This window comes from Lotus japonicus, chromosome 5 (assembly GCF_012489685.1).
Source record: "Lotus japonicus ecotype B-129 chromosome 5, LjGifu_v1.2".
NCBI classification, from domain to species: Eukaryota; Viridiplantae; Streptophyta; class Magnoliopsida; order Fabales; family Fabaceae; genus Lotus; species Lotus japonicus.
The window spans coordinates 42,133,569-42,148,809 of NC_080045.1; the positions used below are offsets into that span (position 1 = coordinate 42,133,569).

The 15,241-nt window shown below is 38.6% G+C and overlaps 1 protein-coding gene and 1 pseudogene across 1 annotated transcript; both read left to right on the forward strand.

Moving 5' to 3' along the window:
• LOC130719573 (uncharacterized) overlaps window positions 1-15,241 on the forward strand; it is a 49,000-nt pseudogene that overhangs the window by 21,230 nt on the left and 12,529 nt on the right.
• On the forward strand, window positions 6,379-8,752 carry LOC130718121 (short chain aldehyde dehydrogenase 1-like). Its single transcript, XM_057568595.1, has 3 exons — window positions 6,379-6,457; window positions 6,556-6,786; window positions 7,934-8,752. Exons 1-3 carry the CDS (start codon window positions 6,444-6,446, stop codon window positions 8,511-8,513), a joined length of 825 nt encoding a protein of 274 aa, XP_057424578.1. The 5' UTR covers window positions 6,379-6,443; the 3' UTR covers window positions 8,514-8,752.

A 15,241-nucleotide genomic window follows, 5' to 3' on the forward strand; every position in this document is an offset into this window, starting at 1 on the left:
CAGGATAGTACATTTGCTTTTGTACTTGGATAGTGACTTGACCGTTAAACCTAGGAGACTTCTGATCAGGGGAATGCTTCATGTTGGAACTTGTGAAGCCAGTTGATTAGAGTCAGAGGGAAGCACAGATCCTCTGACCGTTGTATCTTCTGATTCTGAACTCAGAGGGAAGTACATGGTCTTCAGAGTCATCTTGCTTCTGGACATCAGAGTTTCCACTTTTCAGCTTCTGGATCTTCAGAGTCTTCTACACCTTCAGAGCATCTGAACCTTCAGAGTGTCTGGGTTGTCAGAACGTCTGGATCTTCAGAACTTCAAGTGACTGAGTCCATATCAGAGCTTGTGTGACTTCAGATCTTCTGAAGCGTTTCTACTGTTCAGAGTGAACATAGATGTTGCGAAAGCGTTGCTTGGGTCACTCTTTATGCACAGTGCTTCTGATTTGTGTGAGATTGAATTGAGGTCAGAGCCTGTAAATAGCACACTCAGAAAAACACGTTAGAGTACCATAATTGTTCATACTAAAATGTTAACTTGTAATCATCAAAACATAGAGTTGTACTACTCGATCAAAACTTGATCTTACACATCTTCCTCTTGCTCAGCTTCCTCTGGAGCTTTGCCTTTGTCAGGAACATTTATACTTAAATCTGCAAATTTCTCAACTAGCTTTGACTGATCAGAGTCAAGCTTATCATCAAATCTAACGTGAATAGATTCTTCAATAGTTTTAGCATCAGTATTATAAAATCTGAAACCTTTAGATCGATCAGAGTAACCAAGTAATAGACATTTAGAAGACTTAGCATCAAACTTATGCAATCTATCTTTAGGGTTTAGAACATAGCAAACACAACCAAAAGGATGAAAATAAGAAATGTTGGGTTTTATTTTCTTCCACAATTCATAAGGAGTCTTATTCAGAATTGGTCTCACAGAGATTCTGTTCTGAATGTAACATGCTGTGTTTACTGCCTCTGCCCAAAAGTGCTTAGCCATGCCAGTTTCTTGGAGCATGGTTCTAGCCATCTCCTGAAGAGTTCTGTTCTTCCTCTCAACAACCTCATTTTGTTGAGGAGTTCTGGGACAAGAGAAATCATGTGCAATTCCATAAGAATCAAACAGACTCTCAAACTTGTCATTCTCAAACTCTCCACCATGGTCACTTCTGACACGCACAATCCTACAAGCCTTCTCGTTTTGCACTTGGGCTATGAAGGTAGAGAACACAGAATGAGACTCATCCTTGCGGGATAGAAATTTCACCCATGTCCAGCGGCTATAGTCGTCAACAATGATCATCCCATATCTCTTGCCACATATAGACTTAGTTTTCACTGGTCCAAACAGGTCGATATGCAGAAGTTCCAACGGCCTTGAGGTAGAGACAACATTCTTTGCCTTGAAAGGGACTTTTGTGAATTTGCCTTTCTGACATGCTTCACAAAGAGCATCTGAAGAGAACTTCAGAGTGGGTAAGCCCTTGACAAGGTTGAGCTTACTCAGCTGAGAAATCTTTCTCATACTGGCATGCCCTAACCGTCTATGCCATACCCATTGCTCCTCATTAACAGAAAGAAGACACTTCACATTCAGAGATTCCAACTCAGATAATCTGATCTTATAAATGTTGTTCTTCCTCTTGCTGTTAAACAGAACAGAGTCATCGATCTGACTTACAGCCCTGCAAGACTTTTGATTGAAAATAACATCATAACCCTTGTCAGCTAATTGACTTATAGACAATAAGTTATGAGTTAAGCCATCTACCAATAAAACATTATCAATGCATGGACTACTATCAACACAAATAGTACCAGTACCAACAATTTTACCCTTCTCATTGCCACCAAAGCCAACTTCACCTCCAGGCTTAAGTTTTAGCTCTTGGAACATACGCCTTTCTCCCGTCATGTGACGCGAGCATCCATTGTCCAGATTCAATGATTGGTGTTTCAGTGGAGCTATCAAGGATATCTGCAACATAGATAATATTATCCTTAGGTACCCACTTTCTGGGTCCTCTCTTGTTAGTTACCTCAGAGGTTCTGATCACCTTGGGTTTCTCAACATGATAGTGTAACGGAATTTTAGCATGATATTTAGACATGGAGAAGGTTCCCTTTTTGAGAGGGGGGTTAGCAACTTTAACAGGTAATGGTTCAGACAATATAGTACCAGAGGGTACAAAACATTCATATAAGGATTTAGCCTTAGGCATAGGAGGCTCATTTCTATTGGGTCTAGAATAGCCAATGCCATGCATTCCATTTCTGCTTACGCCATAGATCATCAAAGCCATTAAGCTTCTATCTACGCTTTTAGCTAGGAATCTTTGAAAGGATTTTTCATATTTAGATCCATTCTTACTATCAGAGGCATCACAAGCAACTACTTCTTCTAACTTAGCAATCTGGTTCTTAAGCACAGAGTTAGAATTCACTAAAGCATGATTATCATTTTTCAACTCAGAAATAATTTTCTCATGTTCAGAAGGAGTCTTAGAAGCAGCAGATAAGTTCTTTTTCAGCTTCTTATGCTTAGACAATAAAGAGTTATACTTATCCATGATATCAAACAAAACATGTTTTAGTTCAGAGGTTGAGAAAGAAGCGAATACCTCATCTTCATCGTCTGAGTTAGGATCTTCTTCTGATGCTGAGTCAGAGTCAGTTGCATCTTTTGACTCTACTTCTTTATCTTTGACAATAGCCATGAGTCCTTGAACTTCACCATCAGAGTCAACATCCTCTGACTCTGATTCATCAAAAGTTACCCTCAGACTTTTCTTTGTTTTGAAGTGCTTCTTTGGCTTTTTGTCATTTTTCAACTTTGGACAGTCACTCTTGTAGTGCCCTGATTCTTTGCACTCGAAACATGTGACTTCCTTGATTGTGGACTTCTTCTAGCCTGATGAGAATTCAGACTTTCCTTTGGACTTTCCAGAGCCTCTGTACTTGCTCTGCCTGTGCTTCCAGATGCGGTTGAGTCTTTTGGAGATCAGAGTCAGCTCATCTTCATCAGAATCTTCTGATGCTTCTTCAGATTCTTCTGCTTCAGCTTGGAGAGCTTTTGACTTCTCAGATTTAGCTTTCTCAGATTTGGATTTCAAGGCTATAGACTTCTTCCTCAGATCCTGCATCTCTGAGCGCTTCAGCTCATGACATTTCAGTATGCTGATGAGTTCTTCTAGACTCATATGCTCAACATCTCTTGTAAGCTCTATTGAAGTCACTAAAGGCATCCAGCTTTCAGGAAGACTTCTGATGACCCTTATGACATGATCTTTTGTAGTGTAGCTTTTGTTGAGAGGTCTTATTCCAACTACAAGCAACTGAAATCTGGAAAACATATCCTCAATGGACTCGTTAGGTTCCATGATGAAGGATTCATACTTCTGGATCAAGGACAGCGCCTTTTATTCTTTCACTTTCTTGTTTCCTTCATGAGACATCTTCAAGGATTCAAAGATGCCCTTGGCAAACTCACGATCTGTAATCTTCTGGTACTCTTCATAGGAAATAGCACTAAGAAGAATAGCTCTAGCTTTGTGATGCTGTGAGTAAAGCTTCTTTTGCTCAGCAGTCATCTTTGATCTAGAGATCTTCTTGCCATCAGCATCAACTGGACGCTCATAGCCATCCACAATGATATCCCAGAGATCTGCATCGAAGCCCAAAAAGAAACTTTCAATTCTGTCTTTCCAATATTCGAACCTTTGACCATCGAACATGGGAGGCTTTGCATTGTAACCATCTTTTTGCATTTCACTGGTGGTAGCCATTTGTTTTTCACACCGGCCCGGATCACTGAACACTGTTAGGTGCGGTAATCAGAACTTGCGCTCTGATACCAATTGAAGGTAAGAAAAACGGTAGAAAGGGGGGGGTTTGAATAGCGTTTTCAGAATAAAACTTCCACCTTAAGATTTTAACAAATCTTTCGAGACACAAGTAAAGTGCTTAAGATAAGAGATTAGAAAAGCACACAAGGATTTTATCCTGGTTCACTTGATGAATCACTCAAGCTAGTCCAGTCCACCCGTGAAGGTGATTTCTTTCTTCTTAGAATGAAGGCAATCCACTAATAAGAGAATTGTTACAACTGCACTTGACACTTGAAACCTACAAGTGACTAACAATACACTGACTTAGCTCACACTAAGATTCACTCTCTTAGTCTTCTCTAGGATCTGATCAACCTTGATCTCCTAAAGGTAAACTAAACAACTGTTTAGGAAATATTGTTTACAAAGAAATTGCTTCTGAAAAGCTTGTAGTAAACACAATGAATTCAATGAAGAAAGAATGCTTAGAAGATTTGAATATAGCTTGCGCGTATGAGTTTCTTCCAACCGCATCTTTCAGTCTTCAGCCTCTATATATACTCCAAGGATTAGGGTTTGAACATTGCATGGGAATGCTACCGTTGGAGGGCAGATATGGGATTTCCAGCTTCTGCTGTGGCTGAGAATGTTAGGTTAGGTCGTCAGGATAGTACATTTGCTTTTGTACTTTGGATAGTGACTTGACCTTTAACCTTGTAGACTTCTGATCAGAGGAATGCTTCGTGTTGGAACTTGTGAAGCTTGTTGATCAGAGTCAGAGGGAAGCATGGATCCTCTGACCGTTGTACCTTCTGATTCTGAACTCAGAGGAGAAGTACTTGGTCTTCAGAGCCATTTTGCTTCTGGACTTCAGAGTCTTCACTTTTCAGCTTCTGGATCTTCAGAGTCTTCTGCACCATCAGAACATCTGAACCTTCAGAGTGTCTGGGTTATCAGAACATCTGGATCTTCAGAACTTCAAGTGAGTTGAGTCCATATCAGAGCTTGATCTTACACCATCACCACCGTACCAACAACGACGATCGAGAACGGCGGTGATGATCTTCACTCGACACGAATCACACTCTTTAATTTCTTTCTTCTCAAAAGGCAAAACCACCGCATTTGTTCTCTCACAACGCTGAAATCAACCTCACCACCTCCGTACAACCGAAGATAATGCATGGGGATGATCATCTTCATCTCGAACAAGGGTTTGTTTGGGTTGACAACGATGAGAATGGCAAAACCCACTCTGCGCTTCAGTTCAGTGATTCTCTCTTTTTCTTACAATCTGTTATAGAAAATACAAGGACTGTATCTGTATTTATACTCTTTCGTGTTATCGTATTTTCTACGCCTTCTATGTTTTTTTTATCGTAGTTTCTACGCGGTGTAATTTCTTACCCGTATTTTTTACGCTTCTAGTTCTATGTAATGCATACATATATAACTCAGAAAATTATTTCAAAATAGTAATAGTAATAGTAATAGTAATAGAAAATAAATAAAATAGGGTTTTTTTTAAAACTAAATTTTTACCATAAAAAATTAGTTTATAGATAGGAAATTATGGTTATTAAAAAACTAAGTTTATAGTAAAAAAAAACATTTTTTAATAAAAAGATAAATTTCCACAAAAAATGTCAATGTCAATTTTTTTTTTCAAAAATATAGTTGGTGAGAAAATATATTTTGAAAATAGTAATGTCAAATAAATATAAAAATATGGTTATTAAAAACTAAGTTTAAATAGAAAAAAAAAAAAAAAACCACTTTCGAAAAGATGATCTCGATCAAAGTTCAGGGACAGTTTTAAGGTTTAACCATTTTATATTTTGCCATTCATGCGAGCTGGATATATTTGCTTTTCTTAGTAGTGAAAGTAACTTCTTTTTTTTCATAAGACAGATGTTAGTTGTTAGTAATATTAGTAAATTAGTCTTCCTCAGACCCTTCACCTTTTACCCTTCCTAACCTTCCTTAATTTGGGGACACTGAAAGTAGCCTTGTTGTATACTACTGGTAGATACCTCACCACTGATTTATGACAGGACCCTAAAGGGCCTTGTTTCTAGCAGTGGTAAGAAATTCAGTGCGTGTTCATTTTATATTCTTTGGTCTGGTTAAATTTTCTCTTCTACTTTTGATTGCTATTTCATTTTCTTGCGTAAACTGGATCTCTCTTGTAGAAGCATTTATTTTTGGGTACATCAATTTGGAGTCTCTGGAAGCTACGTTGGATGGAGGATTTCGGAAGTAAAATGAGGGGAAGAGTAATTTTCATTCAATTTTTTTTTTTTGACAAGTTTATGTGTATAATGAAATTTATGATTATGTGTTTAAATGAAGTTGTTTTGTTTTGGAGTAATCAAATACAATAAAAAGAACAATAATGTTCTGTTCCATCGGTTACCCACTACCTTAATTGTTGTTTAATATAGTAGTACAAAGTTGCATTCAATTAATGTAATTACCAACCACCTAATGATAGTAGTTGATTACAAAATTATTATCATGTTTCCATTAATTCTATATATATGTTAGCATTCCACATTGTGTCTACCACTTGTGATTGCTCAGTAGTATTAGTCCAAGACGAGCAAATCCTCCTTCCATGGCTTCGAAAAGGTAATTAATCACAGGGATTGCATGTTTTTTTTTCATCTATCTATATGAATTAATCAACTCTGAATTAAAATTCATGTCTCTTAATGCATTGCATGCAGGCTTGATGGTAAAGTGGCAATAATCACAGGAGGTGCTAGCGGCATTGGTGCTGCTACTGCTAAACTATTTGTTCAACATGGAGCCAAAGTAATCATTGCAGACATCCAAGATGACTTAGGCATGTCCCTTTGCAAGACTCTTGAACCAAACTTCAACAATATTATCTATGCTCACTGCGACGTGACTAATGATTCAGATGTCAAAAATGCGGTTGACATGGCAGTGTCCAAGTATGTGTTTCAGATCATCTTACTAATATAAAAAATTGCTATAAAAAATATAAACAAAAATTTAGTTCTGATGGAGAAAATCAAAGAAACTTGAATTTAAAAATATCATAGTGTTTGAATTTGAGAGATTTTCTTTAACATTTTGCTTTAAGAGATGAGAGAGAATGTGGAAATATAAAATTGTAAAATTGAGATAATTAAAAAAGGGTGATGTAGCTAATTCTGAGAGTGAATTTTTAGCTAGAATTCCTGTCTGATCAAACTGAGGTTTCTGCCTTATTATATAACAGAGTGGATTTAAGCTACATACATTTTTTATGGAGATCGTTAAAGATTTCAATGATGCCCCTTAGATTTTTCAAACAAGTACTTCGAAGACACTCTTTTAAAAAATTGATATTTTTTACGTTAATTTAGTTAATTGTACTAAAACTATTCTTAATAGAGTATTGTTAATTTTTATGCATCATTAATGCTTAGGAGGGTGAAAAGAGAGTGAATGTTAAAAAATAAAGGTATTCTTGTCAAAATTTAATGGGATAAATATATGTTTTTAGTCCCAGTAAAATAAGGATGAATTAGATCCAGTCCCTCCAAAAAAATCCATAACTTTTAATCCCCAACATTATTGAAATATATGAAGTTAGTCATTGTCGTACATTTTGTGGCAATTCTTATGTCTTATCAACGATTTTTAACCACCACCATTTATTTATTAATTTTTTGTTTTAGTGGCGGTTTGAACGACCACAAAATGAACCGAATGACTAATTTCACCCATTTCATAAATGTTGCGAATGAAAAGCTATGAAATTTGTTAGAGGGATCAAATTCAATTCACCCGAGTAATAATATGTACACACTTCGTTTTTTAAACACTCAATTTCCACCTCTTTTTATTTCTATCTCTCTCATCTTATCATCTATCACATCTTATATTTTCTCTCTCTTACTTTTTATTTTCTTCCTATCTCTCTCACCATTCCACCTCTCCACCTCAAAAGAGAGGTGTGGATGAAACATTATCCTAAAAAGGATCAAGGTGTCCTCATTTTAGTTCTTATAATAAGGAAGTTAGAAAATATTAAAGAACTTTTTTCCTTTTGGGACTGTCCCATTTTTCCTTAAGATAGTTCCATCTTTGCAGGTATGGCAAGCTTGACATTATGTACAACAACGCCGGCATAACCGGTGACTTAAACTTATCAATACTTGCTTCTAGTGACGAGTGCTTCAAAAGAGTCTTTGATGTTAACGTCTATGGAGCTTTCTTGGGTGCAAAGCATGCAGCAAGGGTCATGATCCCAGCAAAGAGAGGGGTCATTCTTTTTACTTCAAGTATTGCTTCGATACTTGGTGGCGAGGCGCCGCACGGTTACACTGCGTCAAAGCACGCGGTGCTAGGGCTTATGAAGAGCTTGTGCGTGGAAATGGGGGAGCACGGGATTAGAGTCAATTGCATCGCTCCCGGAGTCGTTCTCACTCCGTTGCTGACCACTGAGTCAAAGAAGAGCAAGGAAGAAATTAGGCGAGGTGTGTGCTCAGCGATGGTGTTGAAAGAGTCGGTTCTTGAGGAGGAGGACGTCGCGGAAGCGGCACTTTATTTGAGTAGTGACGAGTCCAAGTATGTGAGTGGAGTGAACTTAGTTTTGGACGGGGGTTATAGCACCACCAATGGGTCATTCACTTCAGCACTTAAAGCTTTCAGTAACGGCACCACCAACTAATGGCCATCAAGCAGCACTTGGTGGCCATTTATTTATATATGAAAATAAAACCTCGATGATGACCTTTAATTTGTTTGGAGCAGCATTTGCTGGCCAGTTATAATTTATATGTATAATTTGCGAGTTTCCTATAATGTAAGTGTGTGCTTGTACTAGTTAAGTGGTGTATTGCAGCTTATCAAAAAAAAAAAAAATTAAAATGGTGTATTGCATTACAATTAATCCCGATTTTTAGATACCCTGGGACTAAAATAGAGTGATTGAGAATTATGAAAGAAGAGAGAACTCTCAAGAGAGAGGGTTAAACAAGGAGGTTTCATTGCTACTGAAAGATCATTGCTAACAAACGAGGTTTTGCAACAACTTAGGTTGTCAGTAAACAATTGAACATGACTCTAGTCTTCGAGAACTTGATTGGTCTCAATAAACAATTCAAGTTTGTAAACACCCAAACAATACACTACAATAAATTATTGTTACGGACAAAAAAGCTATCATTAACGACAAAAAGTCATCTACATTGACATATTTCCAACAGGATTACCGATGGCCATGTCATGGTCGATACCGACGACCTTTTAAAAATACATTGGCAACTTATAGAAGAACTAGGCCGCCGGTTATTACCGGTGATTGGAAAGCTGTGATCGTCGGTACATTTTTAACCGTCTAGAATAATGGTAAGTAACTTACAGACTAGGTCTACGATACAAGGTATTATCAACTGTCTAAACCATCAGTAACAGCGAGAAGTTATCAACGATCAAGAACAACACCGCTATTTGGAACGAAACGAATATCGTAGGAAGCTTATGGAACCAATAAAAATTCAGCCTTCAAGTAAAGTGGGACCATATAACTATACATGGGTGGTTAGGAGTAAATAAATTGTTGCCTCATATAACTTCGTACCTTTCGTTTCGAGCCAAGAAACATTTCTGAAATTAGACCATCATTATCCAAAAAACTCATTAGAGTTTCTAATTTAAATTTTGGTAACTTTAATCAACTCTACTCACTTTTTACTCCAACCCAGCAACTCTAATAAGTTTTTTAAATGGACCCCACAATATACCTCACCCTTTTATATTTTTATTATTTGTATTTCATTTTAATTAATTTTTATTTTTATTATTTGTTTTTTATTTATTTTTTAATCATTAAATTTAGAAGAGAAACTTTGAGCAAAGTTTCTCTACTTTGGAGCAAAGTTGCTTGCCACATGGAGAAACTTCATTTTCTGCAACAGTTAAGAAACTTTATTTTTGATGATATGTCACAAAGAAACTTTGTAACTCACAGTTTCTTTGTTGCAGATGCTATAAACGTGCTCTGCTAGGGCTGTAACCGTTTCTTCCACGGAAACCGCACGACTACGGAACTCTCCTGCTCCGTCACGGCGCTTCATTGGTCGTCGTTTTCCGTCCGGTTGTTGCTGATTCTTCTGGTCGATTCTGATCATTTTTCCGTCCGTCTGGGTGGTGCTTGGTGATGCTCTGTTCGCCCCTGTTTTTGGTTGCAGCAGTTTGCTTTCGTTTTCGCCGGTTTCGCTGAGTTTGCTGACGGAGGCTTGTGGTTGCTACCAACGCCAACTGCAAACCTTTCACCGCTGGTTGGTTGGCGTTCGATTCTACATTCTGTTGTGGTGGTTCTCTAACTTGCTCTGTTTCTGTGGGTTTCCCAGTGCCGCCATAGTCGCTCATCTCTTCGGCGATTATGTATGGCTGTTTCTGTGTCGTGTTTTCTTTTGTGGTTGAGGGATGAGGTTGCGTGCTTTGCTTGGTCACGCGAGAGGGAGGCGTTCTTAGTCTCGCCGTCAAATTGCGTCACCTATCACGTCGCCTGCCGCTTCACTTTGCCAGCGTTGTTTGGGTCGCATTCCAGTGTGCCCTCTATGGTGGATGGTGGTCTTGATGGGGCATTGGTTGGTGATGGCATGGTGGTTGATGGTGATTCAGATGTAAAGCGCAATGAATTGCAATGTCTTGATAGGGCTGACATTGAAGTGGGTGAAGGTTTTGATAGCATTGATGGGGAGCATTCTGATCGTGGCAGAGCCAAACAACATCATCATGATGTTGATCATCGGCGTTTATCCACGTTGTTCCTCGACGGAATTTCGGCGACGGTGATATATAATGAGCTAAGAGATGTCTTTTCATCTTATGGTAGACTGATTTATGTTTATGTTCAACAGTGGCCAAAGCACGGGAGGAATTCACGGTTCGGTTTTGTGCGGTTCTCACATTTGTCGTCTACTTTGGTGGCGATCTCGGCGGAGCATGGGAGGTTCATGGGTGGTGCTAGTATCTATGTGTCTATGGCTCGTTTTCCTTTTAGGGCAGCACAATCGATCCTTTACTCCTATTGTGTTGGAGGCGGAGCCTACTGTGATGGAACTGGAGAACGTGTCAGCATCGGTTGCGACAGATTTTGGGAGTGTTGATGTGAATATGGTGGAGTCTGTTGGGATGAAAAGGTGAGTCATGTGGTCTTGGTGTCCCTTCTTTGTTGGTTCCTGATGGAGATGCAGTTGTGTGTACAAAGTTTAGGCCTTGGGTTCGACAGGAGCGGATTCCAGATGATATTCTTTTCCCAGAAACCTGTGTTAGTGCATGTGCTTCTAAAATCCCTAATAATGAGTTGTTAGTTTTGTCTGACATCGGGGGTGATTCATCGATGAATGAGGATGAGGATTCTTCATTTTTGGAATTGTTCGAGAAGTCTCCGGTTGATTTGCGTTTGGTCCGAGGAGTAGGAGATTCGTATAAGTTTATCATTGATGGTGAGGTAAAGTTTTATGTCGGGCCTGATTCTTCTATCGTGTTGGATATTATGAGGACTGATGCTTTACGGCGCGGGGACTATGCTTCTTTTGACAGGTGTGATATTTTGTCTTTTCCATGTAGTTCTTCGTGGTGGTTGTTCTGGTGCGCTTTTGTGTCCGACTGATACAGGCTTGAGCGGTGGACTAGCTGATGGTTCAGACCTCGAGTTGGTTCATGATCATGGCAGGGCTGAGGCGGCGTTCTTGGAGGCTCCAGGGGTTTCACTTGATCAGCGTCATGTGTTGGAAAGCCATTAAGAGGGGAAGGAAAAAACAAATGGTTCAGGTTTTTGGCTCTGATGTTGTAGAGGCATCGGGTGTGTCTGACACTACGTCTGGTAGGGTGGATCTGATGGGTTTGTCTCCTTCTCAGTCCCAGGATTGCGTTTATGAGAGCGCTCAGAAGATGTGGACGGTTGGCAAAGAGTTAGGTCTTGTTTGAGATGGTTCTGATGAGGAGCCCATTGAGGGATGTGTGCAGCATCTCAGACGTATTCACCCTGATAAGTATGGTTCCCTGTGAGGCTTTGATTCTTTGTGGTTTGGGTTGTTCTCTTTTCGCCTTGTTTGTTTCAGTGTTGCTATTAGGGTTGTTATTTTCTTATTTTGTTTTTTTGGATTATTTTGGTTAAATTTGGGTTTTTATGTCTTATTGTATTGGTTTTTGCTTAGGGAGTTTCAAAGGCACATATATCTAGGGGATGTTGTACTTTTTTTTTCCTTCCCTAGGGTTTTTCCTGTCAAAAATAAAATACTATTTTCGAAACCAAAAAATAGTAACTCCTATAAGTGTCACCCCTTCATGCTTTGTCTTTCTTGCACTTTTTTCTCTCTCATATTATTCTTAGTAGGTAAATGATGTCATATTTTATTTTTCTTAATTTTTAGTGATTTAGAGATTTAATTTTTTACCTCATAATTAACTCTGATTATTTCAGATATTATTTACACTCATAATCAATGAAATTCGAAATTACCTTCCCTAAATCATGGCACAAACTATTACAACCAATAAATAATCGATCTAAATCTTTATTATTATAGAAAATTATTAAGTTTTCACTCAAAACTTGAGTATTTTAATTATTAAATTTAATGTCGATTAAATGAAAAAAAGTCAAAGAGTACCGCTATATGGTACGAATAGCATAGGCACGAATAGGCACGACATGGTCTGTTATCACCCCTCTCTCCATCGTTTTTATCGCTCTTTTTCCAACTTTCCTTTTCCACTGTGTTGTTCCTAAACTAAACCCTCTCTGGCCACTGTGAAAAGCCTTTGTCACCCTTCGCCACCTCCAGAATGCCCCGAGGCCAAACCAAATATGAAATTTATATCAATGTATGCCTTATTTTCTTTGGTAATTAAATGTCAAAATATTAAAAAAATATTTAGTGGTGTTTCTTAACCAATAATTTTTTTAAAAAACAAAATTGAAAAATTATTTAGTGGAGTTGCTTCGCCGACAATTTAAAAAAAATTTAAAAACTCAAATGTTAAATTTATTTCAATGTATGTTGTTCTTACATGAATATTGAGGTCTTCATCTAGAGTTTATGGTAGGATTGGTAGCCATTGTTATGCCAAAGAGAGAATCTGCTTTATTATGAATGGGGGTTAGCCTTTTATAGTGGGGCTGAACCCTAAACCTAAATCTATTACATTTGGGTCTTGTCTATGGTCTATTGGGCCTTAGCATCGACCCATACGCCTAACTAAACCTATCTGGACACTAGCGACCTCCTTCGTTGACTCGCCTTGCCCAGCGTTGTCCTATCGTTAAGGTCTAGCAAGTATCTTGTTTGGCGGGACCTGTCCACATGCCCGCAAGACGCCGAGTCCTTGTGCAGAAGGATGAAGTGCGTCTTTAATATCAGGTCCCGACCCGCCAACATAGGGCGAGTCATGTCCACATGCCGCAAGACGTCGGGTCTGAAGCAGGAGTCTGTCTTAATTGTCTCAAGTCTCAAAGAACACGCGCCGCCCTTAGACAACTCGTTATGGAGATAACCCTTCGACTGGTGGTCACGACCAATACCCCCGGATGTCCCCCCATAACTAGCCTTCCAGGTTACACCGTTCTAAACTGGACTTTGAAAGTGAAGTGTGCCCTCTATAAAGCATATAGGTCGCCAACATGGCGTAGTAGACATACAACTCGCCATAAAAGCGACTAATAAATACATTTGCTACCATGTCTGAAGAAGTCAGCATATGTTGGAAGTACCTGCCCTGTCCACATGCCCGCAAGACGCCGAGTCTGAAGCATGAAGACGAAGCGCGTCTTTACTCCAAGATGACAATGATAAGATGACGAAATCAAGCCGCCAAAATCTGTTGCACAGTGTCGTTCCTAACGAGGCAGTCACATGTTCTCAGCCCAACATATAACCATGGAGAATCATGCAAGTAATGAAGATATTGACTTGTGTAATCATACTTTTGAACTTATCATTAATTCGCTAAACACGTAATCTAGAACTAAAGTTCAAATACCACCGACAACCAAATGTTTTAAGAGTGACAACAGTGGCGGGATGCAAATAACTTGTTTGTTGACCTTGCTTTTACACTTGGCCTATTTTCACTTCGTTATGAGGTCGCTTCATTCGCGCCCTAAGTCTTAATGCGACTCTTAAAGCGCGGACCGTGCGATCTCTATCCCACATATAGTAGGCGAGACCGGCCTAGGTTTTGGAGATGTGAACAACCAAGTAACATGAAGCGGCTCCTAGCTCGCTGAACCGTGTGACCACTATCCAACATATAGCCGACAGGACCAGCCCAAGTTTGGAGATGTGAACAACCAAGTCACATGAAGCGGCTCCTAGCGCGCTAAACCATGTGGCCACTATCCAACATATAGCTGGCAGGACCAGCCCAGGTTTGGAGATGCAACGTACGCTGCAAAGAGTCGTTCCTAACGACGCAATCACATGTTCTCAGCCTAACATATAGCCATGGAGAATCATGCAAGTGTTGGAGATATTGACTTGTAAAATCATTCTTTTGAACAAATATTCAATTGCATCTTTGAATATAGATTGTAGACAACATATTAATATCAAATTCATTCGCATTTTGTGAATGACAAAATTTCAATGGTGTGTATGTGTAACCATAATCAGCAAGTGTAAGATGGTTAAATCCATTTCAGCTTAATAACAAGTGGAGAGGTGAGAGATAAAATTTTCAAAGTGTCACAGTGGCAAACTTTATTCACACAATTCTATGGAACTATGATATTAGATATTCACATTCACATCTTGAATTTCAAGGAGCTCATATATGGCATGCATTTGAACTCAAAATTATGTGAGGTAGTTCATCAAAGGTGTAGATTTCATAATCCTGTTATATGAACTGGACAACTCAGGGGACAATTATCAAATTGCTTCAGCAGCTATTTAACACAGAACTTCAAGCACAGTTCATAAATTTCAGCACTTGTGTTTATATTCATCAAGGTTGAAGCTCATTTATTTTTCATAACTCAAACAGTTCAGATTCATATAAGGATAAATAGTTCAGATTCATATAAGGATAAATAACATCTTCTAAAATTAAACACTTTCCAAAAGTTCATTAAATTAAAGCTGCAGGATTGTTCTTCAAAGTACCATTATCAAAAGAAAATTTAGAAGGCAAACAAATGATGACTTTAAAAGGCATACATACCAAAATAAAGTAAAGTGCAATTCCAGTATGATTCGGATGAAAAATATTTCAGCACAAGATAGTAAAATCAAATCAAAGACATCTAGTATAAGTCTTCCTAGAGTCTTTGAACCAAGCTCATACAGTTTCACTAGAAAACCAAGAAAGTGACCTCATGTACAACTGCAAGGACATGTATAATAGCTTAGCTATCATTAGAGCCTAATTATTCTAATGGACATT

Coding starts and splice junctions, on each gene's coding strand:
- LOC130718121 (XM_057568595.1), top strand. Junction 6,787..7,933: donor GTTGACATGGCAGTGTCCAA/GTATGTGTTTCA, acceptor CCATCTTTGCAG/GTATGGCAAGCTTGACATTA.